Raw genomic sequence first — 13,713 nt, 5'->3', positions numbered from 1 at the left:
AAGTGCCCAGATGCTCTTAGCATCATCCTTTAGGGTCAGGGGGAGTGTTCCATCCAAACCCTAGTGACGATGGGGCGTGCGCTGGCTTTCTTCCCCCCTGCCCATCTCCTGGGCTCCTCTTGGAGCTAATTGTTAGGGCGGGGATGGGGCTGGGAGCTGGCTGTGTTCTGCGCGAGCTGAAGCTCATCTTTACTCGGATTAAGCAAAAACCCAGCAGTCATCCTTTAGTTTGGTGTGACAGCTGGATGGACTAGCAGGAAGGGGAAGTTACGCTGGCATTAAGGAGAATTACATATGTAGCATGACTGCAGCAAACTTCTCCGGCAGTGAGCCCTGGCCTGTGAGTCACGCTTGCTAGAAAGACTGCTCGGTGCCTCATTCACCCACTGTGTTGGCACTGAGTCACAGCTGGGTGGGTGGGCAGGTAGGAAACAGAGGCCCCGGCCGCACACACTGCGGGAAGCAGCTGAACGCGGCGGATGTGAATGCCAACAGCTTCTAATTAAAGCAGCGGTCGGCGAGGGGGAGGTTTGTGAATGGAGCTGGGTGCTGCTGGTGTCCCCGGCTCACCTCTGGGCTGTGCTCACACGGCTGGGCTCACACAGGGCTGGGGGGCTCAGAGTTTGTTCAGTTCGCTTTGAGCTCTCACTGCTCCCATCCGTCAGCAGTAGGTGATAAATTACATTAATCTCCCTCTGCTGAGTCTTCTCTGCCTGTGTGGGTAATTGGCGAGTGATGTCCCTGTCCTTATCTTAACCCAGGAGCCCTTTGCCATTCTACTTCCTCCCCCTTTTCCTTCAAGGAGGGGCGGTGGGATTTCGCCCATGGGGAGCTGTTGGCAATGGCACCGATATTTGTATCTCTCAGTGTTCAATGGGAAGGAGCTTTGTCGTGCTTTCTTTGCATCTGTTTGGTGGGAACCTCACAGCCCAGTGCTGGGGCACCCTGTGGGATGGGGGAAGTGCCACCCATGGAGCCCTGCCCTCAGCCTGCACCCACCCCCCCCCATTACAGAGCATTTCTCAGGGGTGTTACTGCAGCATGTTGGGAGCACGAATCCACCCCACTGGCTGGGTTTGTGCCTACCTGGCCGCAGTGGGAACCCTACTGGTGCTGCTGGTGCTCTGGGGTTCTGGTGCTTCCGAGTGAAACCCAGCCCAGCTCAAGAGGGGAGGAGTGTTTGAAACAACAACAAGCTGTCCAAAACTGTGCTTAGGGATGTTCTTTTTTTTGGCCAAAATATGAAATGATGACTTTTTGCCGGGGCTTAACAGACTTAGGGCAGCCTTGCCAATGCTGACCTCAAGGGGTGGAACACTTGCTCATGCTGCAGAAATGATGGGATTTAAAGCAAACCAAGCTTTCTGCACCAGAGTGTTCAGAGTTCATGCCTGATGCACTTCACACATGCCTGCAGTGTCCTGTATGAGGTGAGCTCAGCTCCATTTGCCTCCTTTGCCAAGGGCTCTGGCCCTGCCCCATAGCTTCATGGCCGTGCCTGGGGATGAGACCATCAGATGCTGGGCTGGTGGCTGTGAAAGTCTGCCCTGTGTGTGTGGGTCGGGGCCAACCTGCCCTGCCACAAGCTTTGGTAGCTCATGGGGTCTCATCTCAGCTCTCTCTGCTTCTCAGCATAAGCTGCTGTGTGTCTGACTGAGAGCTTCATGGCTTAACACAAAGAGCTGTGTGCCATTTCCTGGTTTGCTTTCCCTTTGAGGCTTTCCCGTTCCCCTGCTGAGCATCCCAGCTGCCTTCAGCATCCTCACTGCTGTGTGGGCACTGGGGGGGGGAGGAAAAGCAGCTCTGTGTCCCACTGGGGTTTGCTGGGGACAGCCCTGGCTGCCTCCTGTCATTGCCTGGGCGATGGCCCCTGCTGTGTGATCCTTGTCAGCCCGGAGCGATGGCAGGAGAGGAGCTCTGCAAACCAGCTGGTGGAAATCATATTTACCAGCTCACAGCTGAGCTTTGGGGGAGGTATTTTTATTGCTTCACATGTTGGTTGTGGTTTTATTTGTTGGCTGTTTTGTTTTTTTCCCCCTGAACTTGTGAGCTGAATGCTGTTTTTATTTTGTTTTGCTTTGCTTTGATTCCGTTTTGCAGCCAGCTCAAGGCTGCTGTGCTTTCAGCTCTCGCCCTCAGCCCCTGGTAGCACCCAGCGGCACAAAGGCATTTTGGTGGAGGCTCATCTTGGACTGGGAAGGGATGTTCAGCACCCGCAGCTCAGCCCCAGCTCTACTGGTAGTGGTCTGGGGCTCCGAGTGAGCTGTGGTGATTTCAGAACATCCCCACATCCCACAAGGGCTGAGCTATCCCTGCGTCACTGGGGGTCCACCTGGGTGCTGCATGGGCACCAGCTTTTCCTTGCCTCGGTGGCTGCTTTGGCTGGCTGGTTTGCTTTCACTAAATGCCTGAGGAAGCAGCTCCTGTGCCCTGGGTGCTGCAGAATGGGCGATCTGGAGCGATCTGTGCTGTGCCACCAACTTGGTGCCACCCGCCTGCGCCCTGCGGTGATCCCAGAGCTGGAGGCAGGGACCTGGCAGCAATGGGGCTGGCAAGACTTGAGTATGTGCTCTCCTTTCCACCAAGCACAGAACAGCTGCTGTTTATGGGCTGTAGCTGCGTTGATGATGGCTTTTCTAATTGAGCTGTACACTCCCATCAAGGCTCTTTACTAATGGCATGCGGCATCCTTGGTAACGCATGGCGCTGCGGCCAGCCCACAAAGCACACGGTGCTGCATGACGTCCCAGCAGCAGGGACACTGCGCGGTGCATCCCCAGCACTGCCTTTACTTGGGGATTCAAGTCAGATTCCAGATGGAAGCAGGTTTGGGATTCAAATATAAATCATTGTCTGCAGGTCCAAAGGGCTCCTCCAAGAGTTCACCCCTTTGACCCTCGTGCAGTCCATGTGAGCAGTGCAGTAGGTACAGAGCAGCGTTAATGTCCCACGTGCTGATGGTGCTCTGCAGCAAACAGAGCTGTGTGCAGGCACACGTGGAGGAGCACTGAGATTTATGTGCAAGGAGAAGGAAATGGTCTGACAGTGCAGCATGGTGGTGGTGGGATGAGGTGCGGAGCTGCAGGGCAGGGTGGGCAGAGCTTTCATTCTCTTGTTCACAGTTTGTATCATTTCAGTCCTGGTGCCTCTGGTTTGTTTATTTCTGATTATCTGTGCATTTTGAGGTGGGCTGGATTAGAGGTGCTGAGTGCCCGATGTGCCATTGGTGCTGATTGTGGCTTGCAGCTCAAGATGCAAATCCCAATTAAAATGCAAAGGGAGAAGGCTTTGCTCAAACAGCTGCAGCCTTGCAAACCAGGGTTGCACTTCAGTGTTGGGAAGAGCCGGGTGCTGCCTGTCCAGGGGCAGCACGAGGCAAAGCGTCCTGCAGAGGAGATCGTGGCTCAAGGCAGCCATCCCAGGGCCTGCAGTGAGCCCCGTGTTCTCTCCCCTGCAGGTCCCTGGACAGAAAGTTGCAGAGGCCGCTCCTGGGGAAGTCCCGGACGCTGCCCAGCATCCCACAGTCCCCAGTGCTGAGCAGGATTCCCCTCCTGGACTCCGCAGCGTTCCGGGAGGCGATGCCGGAGCAGAAGCCCTACCAGAAGCACTCAGCCCCTGATGGACAGAAGGGCTGCACCATCCCATCTGCCGGTGAGTGTATGAGGTCTGCAAACCCTTGTCGAGCCGCAGCCTGGTTCTCCAGGGCCACTGGCTACCTGGCAAATCCAGCACTGGCCCCTGTGGGGTTGTCCTGCCCCCCCAGATCAGCCATTCTCGATGATTTTTTGCCTGCCCATTTCTGAGCTTTTCCTTGAGGCCACCAACCTGCCTCCGTGTGGAGCAGGGCACAGTGGCACTGTTTTGCTTCCCCACGCTCCCACCCTGGGGCTGTGCTGTGATGGATGCTCCCCACCCGAGGGCAGGGGGTTGGCCTTCTTGGCTGCTGAGTCTTTTGTTGTGTTCTGCTCTTGCACTGATCCTGATGAAATACTCATACGGTTGGTCCAGCTGCTCTGAGCAAGTTTATTGGCAAAACCACTGATGGGCAAAGTGCTTCACGCTTCTGCTGCCAGCAGAGTCACGCTGGGGCCATAGGAGTGATGGGGAAGGTGATTAGCACTGAAACAGAGATTAAGCTTGTGAGCCAGGGCTGGCAATCCAGTGCAAAATAACACCCCTACCAAGCAGCTGCCTCTGCCCAACACCCTTTGACTTTTTTTAGATTTTTATTATTATTTTGTTAATCTAAAGCCCTCGCTGTCAGATTGCTGCAATCACTGGCCCTCACTGTCAGCAGCTGGCCAAGCCCTGGATTGTTTTTAATGCTCTGCAGGCTGTGCTTCATTTCCTGGTCCTCCTAATTCTGACACAGCAGGTCTGGGTGTGGGATGGAGGGCTGCGGATGGTTGCTGTGCCCATGGGGACACGAGGGATGGGATGGGATGGGATGGGATGGGATGGGATGGGATGGGATGGGATGGCAGCAGCTGCGTGGGGTCAGGGCTGCTCCCTCAGGAGCTCTGGGGCCACCGAGGCAGGGTGGGCAAGGACAGACCTGGCTGCACAGTGGAGATGTGAGTCCTGGCACAGAGCAAAGCCCCCAGCACTCCCTGGGCAACCCATACCAGTGCACCAAGGCTCTTTCAGAGAAGAAATGCTTCCTAATATCCAACCTGAACCTGCCCTGTCACAACTTCAGGTTATTCCCTCTTGTCCTTGTTCTAGAGGAGGCAAAGTCCTGCCCTCCTCTGTGTTGCCTCCTGACACCCACTGTAGCCTTACATCCCAGCAGGGAGCAACTCCAGGGCAGCTCTATGTGCTCCCAGCCGTCCTGCTATGGGGTGTCATGGCATGGGGGGTGGATGGGGCCACTGGGATGGATGCACGGTGCCCTTACACTGGGAGCTGCCCCAGCCCTGCAGCCCGGTCAGTGTGGGGCTGCTGTGTGGCAGCAGCCGGGGCTGGTGCCGATTGATGTGTTTGTGCCTGGAGTCATCACAGCTTTCAAACAGCCGCTCCTGTGTTGTACGAGCTGACATTTGGAGAGGAGCAGCACAGCTGATTAAATTCAAAGCAGGGCTAAAAAAATAATAAAAATAGCTGCTAGGTATTGCACTGCCCCGGGTCGCCTCTGTTGGCAGCTGGAGCCTCTTCCTTTCTCTTCTTCACTCGCCTTCACTCTGGCTGTGTTTCTCCTTAAGACCTTTATCTGCTTTCAGCTCTGAAGGACTTTACTCCCCAGCCCTGGTTGTGGTATTGTGCCCCCCAGCGCCAGGCTGCTCAGAAGGACAACAGAGTGGTGCAGCCGCAGGAGCAGGCAGCAGTGCCAGCCCTCACCGCTGCCTTTGTGCTGCAGGACCGGCAGCTGGCCTGGGCTTTGCAGGGTTGAGCGTGGGGTTGCTTTGTTCATTTGTTCTCGCTTTTGAGAAGCAGTTTGGGCTGTGGGGGGTGGGAGAGGAAAGCTCGCTGTCTGCCAGGCAACGAGAAGCACACGCACAACATCCATTCCTGGGCTGCTCGGGAAGCAGTGATGCTATGGAGATGCCACCGGTGTGCTTTGCCCATTTTCCCTTCTAGTGCAGTGAGGGATGCTCAGCACTGTCCCAGTCCTGCATGCCACAGTGCTCTGTGCTCTGGGGATGGTGGCTCCAGCCCCTGAAGGGGAGCAGATGGGCAGAAAAAACTGGGATGAGTTCGCCTCATTGGGCCCTCATGGGCTGGGAGCTGCTGAATGAGGTGGGAGCACGATGGGGCTTGTGGCAGGGTCAGGAACCCCCATGGGGCAGCACCCCAGCCCTTGTGCTGCGTGGTGGGATGGATGGAGGCGGTTTGGGTGGGCATCCCCACCCGCATCCTCTGAGGGGCACAAAACCAAGTGGTGAGCACAGCTCTGACGGGGCGGCTGTCCCTCTGTCCCTCTGTCCCTCTGTCCCCAGGGGACGCCTGGCGGCTGGAGGACGACGGCCTGGACCCCCCCGGGGATGCCCCGCTGCAGCCGCAGCTCCGCACGGCGATGGAGGACGCCCCGTTCAGCCACTTCCGCATGCGCTCCTTCTACATGCGGAAGAGTCTCTCTGTTGACAACCACTTGGGCTCGCTGGGCTACACCGGGCACCACGCCGAGACCAAGGCTGAGCGCGTGCGGACCCGACTGCGGCGGCAGTTTGTGAGTACTTGGGGTGACACAACCCAGCCACGTGGCTTTGCAAAACATGGCAGAGGGCAGGATGTATGAACAGCATGGCAAAACAGACACCTCTCTTGCCAGCCTGATGCTGCTCAGTTTGCCCACACCACGCCAACATCCCATCTGCTGTGCTGGGCTGGCTCTGTGGCTCCTGGTCACAGCCTTGCTGTAAGGTTGGGTGGCTGCTGCTCAGCAGGCGGTGCACAGTGTGGGTATCCCATCACCATTCCTCTGGGCAGAATGAAATGGGGATCAAGGCTCTGTGGGTGCCATGTGCTCCCCTCAATGTTTAATGAGCTCTGCGTCTTCCCTTTCCCAGAGACACCTAATATGGGGCTTTGTGTGGCCTTCCTCCCGCCTCGTTACTGGCTTGGGGTTGTAATGAGGGCTCAGGTGTCCCCGCACTGAAAGGCACCCGGTGTTGGTTGGAAGTAGATGAGGGCTTTGCTACAATGGGAGCAGAGCAGGCACCGTGCACCTGTGCAACCTGAAGTGCTGTCAGGCGATCAGTGGAGGCCAGCGGGACTCACCTGCTGCGGGGCATGAGCAGCTGCAATGTATCACCATAAACCCGCTGCTGCTGGGTCTGTTTGCTTCCCCCAGCCCAGAGGAAGGGCTGATCCACCCGTTGACACAGGCTGGGTCTGGGAGCTGCTCCGCACCATGTGTGGGGTGCTGCATAGGGCTCTTCCAGCCCCTTGCAACCCATGGGTCACTGAAAGTAGCGGCTTGTGCTCCCTGGTGCTGATCCTGCCCCTGGCAAGGATTTTGCAGGAGCTGGTTGGGATCCAGCACTGAGAGGGGACCTGGAGCTGCTGCCCTGTGCTGGGGAAGGCAGTGAGTATCGGCAACAAGCAGCAGCAGCAGGATGTGGCATTTGAAGGACTGCAGGGTGCAGCTGGGGCGGTCCTGCTGTGGGGTAAGGAGCGGGCACTGTGCTCTCTTCCAGCTCTCCGTGCTCTGTGTGTGGTTCTCTTTAGCCTCTGTATCCATGAGGGCTTTTGCCTGTGGACCTTCAGCTCTCTGTGGTGCACTGATAGGGCTGATAGGAGCACAGCAGGGATGGTGTATGACTTTTATTTCCTTGCTGTCCTTGTGCCTGAAAGGTGTTGATGCCGTATCCGGGTGCAGGTGGAGCAGGGCTGCCATTCTGGGGGTTCTGCTCAATGGAGGCTTCATGTTTGCAGCACGCATCCATGCATCTCCATGAGAGAACTTCCTGCAGCTGGTGTGGGAGCACTGGGGGCCTGCACCCTGCACCCATGGGGCTATGGGAGCTCGTCCCTTTGGTGCCAGTGCTGCAGGGACCCCCTGGGTGCTGCCCGTGGCCCTGCGCTGTCTGCAGAGCTGGTGATGGATGGATCTTTGCAAGCTGCAGCCAGCGGCGTGTCTGCCGTCCCACTGCTGGCATGTGATGGATCTGCATGGAGGGATTACTGGAATTTGCATAATTTGAATTTTAAATGAATTCCGATTTCTGTGATTGTCAGAATGAATTTTCTTTCTGACGAGCCTTCCCCTCGCTCTGCTCTCAGGCTGCTGACGTTGGCACAGTCCCCATCTTTGAGAGCTGGGAGCGTTTGGTCGCTGCTGTGCTGCTGTCACAGCTGCACGCGTCCCTCGGCATGGGGCACGTGTCAGGCTGGGGATGCGCAGGGACCCACAATGTGTGGGGCACAACGTGGGGCTGTGGTTTCTGTGTGGTGAGAGCCATCCCTTCCCCATCCCTGCGTTACCCCCACCTCCTGATCTCATCCTGAAGCTGCTGGGCCTGTGGGATGCCCACGGTCAGCCCTGCCCTGATTCCATCTGCTGCCCAGAGCTGTGGATGCTCCGTCCCTGGAGGTGTCTGCGGCTGTGGATGGGCTGGGGGGGGGGCAGCCAGCCCACAGTGCAGTGTTGGAACTGGGAGATCTTTGGTGTCCTTTGCAACGCCACCATTCTGTGAGTGTTTGCAACATCCGCCTCAAGAGCAGAAGGAAAAAGAGGTTGGAGCCATTCAGCAGACGGGTCACCATTCACAAAAGGGCTGAAGAAGGCAGTGAAGGTGCTGCGTGTGCTCAGCTCTACAGAGCTCGGTGGCACTGTGTGTCTCAAGGAGACACACATGGAGGTGGATGAGAGCAGCGCTGCATCATCCCATTGTGCGATCCGCCCTCGGCTCACTGCTCACTTGCTGACTGTTGTTTCAGTGAGTGTTCTGATAAAAATTACAAACACAATCAATGATGATGTAACACTGCGCTGGGCAGAGGCTCAATCAGAGAACAGTCCTGGGCAGTGGGCACTGAGGGGGGGAGGCCGGGCGTGAATCACTGGGTGCTGCAGGTCGGTGGGGAGCGACGCGGCACAGCCAGCAAACAGGAGCGGGGCCAGGCAGGGCTGCTGCATGCTCAGAGTGACATGGGCTGAACTGCAGCAGGAGCCTGTGGTGCTCCAATGCTGCAGGACAATGTGGGGAAGCCCTGGGAATCCCAGTCAGGGGGAAGTGCCCCCAAATCCAAGCAAGGGTCGCATGGTGCTCTGAAAGGATGGCACTGCAAGTGGGGTGTTGGTGGGAGCTTGTGTCAATGCTCAGGGCTCCTACAAGGGCAAGTGTGGGTTGGATCTGCTCCTAACTTGCAGAATGCTGGGAAATGGCCTCTAGATCCCTAATGTCCCAGCCCCAGGAACAAAGCACTCCATCTGCCATGAATCCACACGGTTTGCTCCCTCTGCTGGCTTGGTGCTGTGCAAGAGCAGCAGGGCTGCGGGGTGCTGAGGGTGCCAGGATGCAGCAAGGACACCTGGCCCTGCACTGTCAGGGCTGGAGCGGGGGCAGGATCTGGTCCTGGTGAGGAGGTCCTGCTGTGCCACCACTGCCTGTCCCCTCCCAGTGACTGTGATGGTGGCTGTGCACCTTCCACCTGGGTCCCTCTGGTGTTCACATCCTGGCAGCCAGGGCTGCTCCTGGTGGTCCCAAAGGGCACAGCTGGGTATCTTTTGCCACCCTGATTTCCTCTCATTTCTTGGTTTGACAGCAGGAATGGCTCCTGCTGAATGTGATTGCACATCCTTGCATCCCAGCCTGCTCACTGCTCAGGCCATGCGTAGTAGGTCACATTTGCTGCCGGTCACGGAGCCTCTTGTTCCTCACGTTTCCCTTGGTAGACGTGCTGCCTTATTCTTCCTTTCAAACTCTTGCAGTTGCTCCCCCAGACTCTGGACAGCACACCTGGCTTCATGCAGCGCTGTCTTCATGCAGCTCAGAGTTCACTGTCTATAGAGGTGGGGCTCTGAGCAGTGCCCTGCATCCTTGATGCAATGGGGCAGCTCTCTGCAAAGCACCTTCCCTGCAAGCAGCTCCTGCAGTGGGATGTTTGAGACCCTTTTGCACGTCGTGGTGGTTTCAAGGATCAAGCCTCAAAGATGTGCCAGGTGGACGGGCAGCAGAGCTGGCAGCAGAGCTGGCAGCCACTCAGGGCAGTGTCTGTTCACAGGTGGCACTTTGCCCTGGATGAGCTGGGTGTGCAGCAGTGTGCTACTATCCCATGCTGGGCTGCAGGCAGGCGTGCAGTAGCAGCGCTGTGCTGCAAGAGGTCTCTGCAGCACTGCACTTCAGGGTGCTGCCACACGCCTATCCACGGCTCTCAAACTGCCCGGACTGTTCCTTCCCCAGCTCTGGAGAAAGGGGGGTTTGTTTTCCCCATCCCTTCCCTTGCTGGAGAGGTCTGAGTTCTCCCCACCTTCACATCCTCATGTTCTTGTGTCCAAGTGCATTGAGGGAGGGTAGGAGGGCAGCGGTCATGTCTGAACAGCACTGAGAGCTGTTGGGCTCTGTGGGGCTGTTTGCTCTTCCCTGCAGCTGTGCCTGGAGCAGAGCTCTGCCATCCACTGCTGCCTTCCAGGAGTGTCCATCTGCTGCTGCCCTTGGTCAGCTCTGATCGGGGCTCTGCACCTCACCTCATGCTGTCTGCATGCTGGGCTTCACTGAACCCCAGCAAGTGGTTTTGGGGGTGTCGTAGACAGAACCTCTATCTGAATAGAGGGTTTCATTGCAAAATCACCAACGTGCCTCTCTGTGCCATCTCTGTTTGCAGCGTCTGCAAAGCAGCAGAGCTGATTTCAGCCCCAGCTTTTGGCTGCCCTGCAGCATGATGGCAGCACAGCCATCACTTTGCTGCCATTTGTTTTGCTGGCACCTGCAGGGAGATGGTGGCTCTGGTTTGCATTGCTGTGCAGCACTGTGTGCCTGTACCCTGGTAATGGGCACGTACTGAGCAATGCAAGGTCTCCCTGCGTGCATCCTGGGCTGGGGTCATCTCCTCAGGCAGAGGTTCTGCTGGGGACCCCTCCCCAGCCTGCTGGAGGGGGCAGCTCTGCCTGCATGGGATGCATGGTGAGCTCTCTGCAGACCCTGCTCTTGCTGGAGGCTGCTGGTGCTTCCCGAGCCCCCTGGGAGCACAGGGCAGCAGAGTTCTGGGGGTCACAGAGCATCCCAAGGTGGAAGGGACACGTAATGCTCATTGAGTCCTGCAGCTCCAAGGGGACACCGGAGACTGGAGATTAGCAGAACGATTCCGGTGGGCGCAGGGCGATGTCTGGGGTCGGGTGTCACCTCGCTCTGACGCAGCGGCAGCCCGGCCCTGTTGGGAAGGGTGGAAAAAGAAAGGATCCTGAAACCTTAGAGCTGTTTTGCTATTTACTTTGGTTCTGTTTTTCCTCCAAGAATAGAAACAAAGACGGTGGATTTGCATCACCAGGAGCAACTTGAGGAGGAAGGAGGAAGCGGTGGGGCCTCATTAGTGGCAGGAATGTGCTGGCGAGGAGGGCTGGGTGACAGGGGAGGCGGTTTGACCCGGGGCTGCCATTAGCATTTCGGTCATCTCAATGCTCCGCTCTCACGTTTTAATTTTAATGACCAGTCTGCAGCTTTGGAAAGAAGAGCCTGTTTCTATGAGGGGATGTTTGCAGAGGCAGGAAGAGCTCAGGCTTCTGCAGATGGCGACAATGTTCAGCTGGTAGATCTTCACACTTCTCGGCACTGGGTGTGTCCTACATGGTGAGGGTTTTCCAAGCTCTTGGGCACTTAGAGCTGGCAATATGAAACCAGCAGCCCAGCAGCAAGATGCCTCCTTCTGTTGCCACAGTCTGTGCAGAGGGCGTTTAGATCAGCAGCAAAGGCAAATGATGTTGGACTGTGGTCACAAGAGGCTTTATCTGCGGGTTCAGTTGGCACAGGCTCCATCTTTGTGTACTCTTGGTTTTGTTTGGTGGTTCCCATCACAGGAGCTGGGTGCTGTTGGGATGCAGATGTGGCTCCTTTCTCCAGGAGCATCACACACTCATCACAGCCCCTCCCCCCAAAAAAGTGATTGTTCCTCGAAAGCAGAGCAGTGCTACTGGAATGTTAATTGGGGCCCTGAATACCCGCGGTCCCCTTCGCCTCTTAATGAGCAAATTGAATTTATTTGGGCACTGACAGCCCCTCTCCCCCTCCCCCTGGGCAGGACTGAAGCCTCCATTGTGTGCTCTGCATCGGGATTTGCTGCCATTTGTTTCAGGGACCTTTTTTTTAAGAAGGGTGGTTTCAGAGGCTGGGGGGGGACAGGACCATTTCTCATGCTGTGTGCTGTGCAGTGTGGGGGTGGGCAGGCAGTGGGGCTGTCTGTGGGCATCACACTGCACTGACCCACACAGACACGGGGATCACTGTTTGTCTGCCCCTGCATTCCATGTGGCTCCCCATCACGGTGAGCCCCGCTGCACCCCACAGCCATCCTGCTGACCCCCTCCCCTTGGCACACCCCCCATGTCCCTCCTGCCCATCTCTGCATCGGACCACCGGCCGTGTGAGTGCTGTGTTTGGGTTGGACGCTGCAGTGTGACCATGACGAGGGATCAGCTGGCTGAGCCTCCTTGGAGCTGTTTATTTTGACACCGAATTTGTCATACGCTCTCCAGGCGCTGTCGTGCCCTGCTGCTGCTGCAGGGCCCCAGACCCTCAGCGTGCAAACCTGTCGTGTCTCATCATGTGGGGTTGGGACTGTGACCAGCCCCACACCAACCCTGCCCTGCGCTCAGATCCTGCTCTTTTCATTGCACAAATGAAATCATCCCTTCTGCAAAGCAGCCCTTAGGAAGCTCTGCTAGGTCCCGTTTCCCCTCGGAGCATCGTGCAGTGCTTTGCAGTGCTCTGCCTTGATTCCTGCTGCATCCCAGCTCCTCGACGTTCCCATTGGGCACTGCAGCAGAGAGCAGAGCTGGTGTGTGTGAAGGGGCACTTGGCAGCATCCAGCACAGCCCTGCAGGGATGGGCTTTGTGCATGAAGGGGCTGCCCAGACCTCGGCAGCAGCCAGCCCAGCAGTGCTCCCCCTGCCCACCTTGTGCGTGGGGACTTGCTGTTATTTGTTTGTTTGTTGCTTGTTCGTGTATTCTCGACTGAACCTGCAGCTGTGCAGTGCCAGGAGTGTTTGGAGTGGATTAGAATGACAAGAGATGCGATCTTTATAAATAAAGAAATCATTTTCCCCTCACTTTGCATTCAGCCCCTTTCAAAGGGTCTCAGTGTGAGGCAGATTTGGGCTGGGTCGTGCAGACCCCTTTATTTCCATGGCAGACAGAGCTGTGATGACGTGGGAGGAAGGGGCAGAGTGTGAAACGCTCTGAAGGTTTCTGATGGTGTCAAAGGCTGCCATTTAAATTGGGACTTTCATGCTGGAAAAGAATTGAAAAAGGGAAGATGGGCGTGAAAATCGGCGCCGAGGGCTCTGTCCATCCACGGCGTCACTGTCACAGCTTCACCTCCTTCCCCAGCCCTGCTTCTCATCCTGCCACCATCTAATCCTCTGCGATGGCATCCGGGTATTGCCATGGAAACCACAGTCCCCGCTTGGTGCTGTGTGCATCTACACTGCCATGCTGGGAGCCCGGCCATGCTCGGTGCAGCCTGTGTTCCCCAGGCTGGGCTCTGTCCCAGGGATGCTCAGGTCCTCTCCTCCGGGTGCTTTTCAGGCTCCTGGTCCCTCCCTGAGGTGGTGATGGGGATGGCAGCACAGCTTTGGGTTTGGGGTGATGCTGTGTGGAGCCATGGTCCTCATGGCTCCCCTCCCACTCAGGATGCCGTGATTCTAAAGGTGCCCCATGTCTGTTCCCATGGGGGAAACGATCTGCTGCCCTGATGACAGAGAGAGCGGCTGGATGGGAACCCAAGTCACAGGGAAGGCTGGGCAGCCCAGAACTGGGTCTTGTAGTTGCAAGCCAAGCAGATGATGGCTGTGCATTCACCCACCTGATTTACATGAGACCATAAAACATCAACGTTTCACAATAAGAACTGTTGACAAAGCATCTGCTAAGCCCTCAGCAGCCAAAGCCCCCCTTGAATTAGAAGCAGGGCATGTATTTTGGCACTCTGAGTAATCCTCTAAGCTAATTTTTCTCCCCCTTCTTAAGCAGCACATTTAGAAGATAAAGTGGAAAAGGGGATATTGGCAGCAGGTCTGCTTCCGGAGGGCGGAGGTGTGGGAGGCAATGCATCTCCGTG

General features: G+C 56.8%; 1 protein-coding gene across 6 annotated transcripts in view; it reads left to right on the top strand.

The window, feature by feature from the left end:
- The window catches only part of LOC107320959 (ankyrin repeat and fibronectin type-III domain-containing protein 1-like), a 106,577-nt gene that overhangs the window by 25,529 nt on the left and 67,335 nt on the right, over positions 1 to 13,713 (top strand). For all 6 annotated transcript variants that reach the window (XM_085514387.1, XM_085514388.1, XM_085514389.1 and 3 more), the window contains 2 exons: positions 3,458 to 3,651; positions 5,937 to 6,166. In XM_085514387.1, the coding sequence (XP_085370513.1) occupies positions 3,579 to 3,651; positions 5,937 to 6,166 (303 nt within the window). In that variant the 5' untranslated portion in view covers positions 3,458 to 3,578. The remainder of the gene's footprint in view (positions 1 to 3,457; positions 3,652 to 5,936; positions 6,167 to 13,713) is intronic.

The sequence above is a fragment of the Coturnix japonica genome, chromosome 13, assembly GCF_054131305.1.
Source record: "Coturnix japonica strain WE chromosome 13, WE-NBRP24, whole genome shotgun sequence".
Classification (NCBI taxonomy): Eukaryota; Metazoa; Chordata; class Aves; order Galliformes; family Phasianidae; genus Coturnix; species Coturnix japonica.
This window is presented reverse-complemented; position numbering and strand designations above follow the sequence as displayed.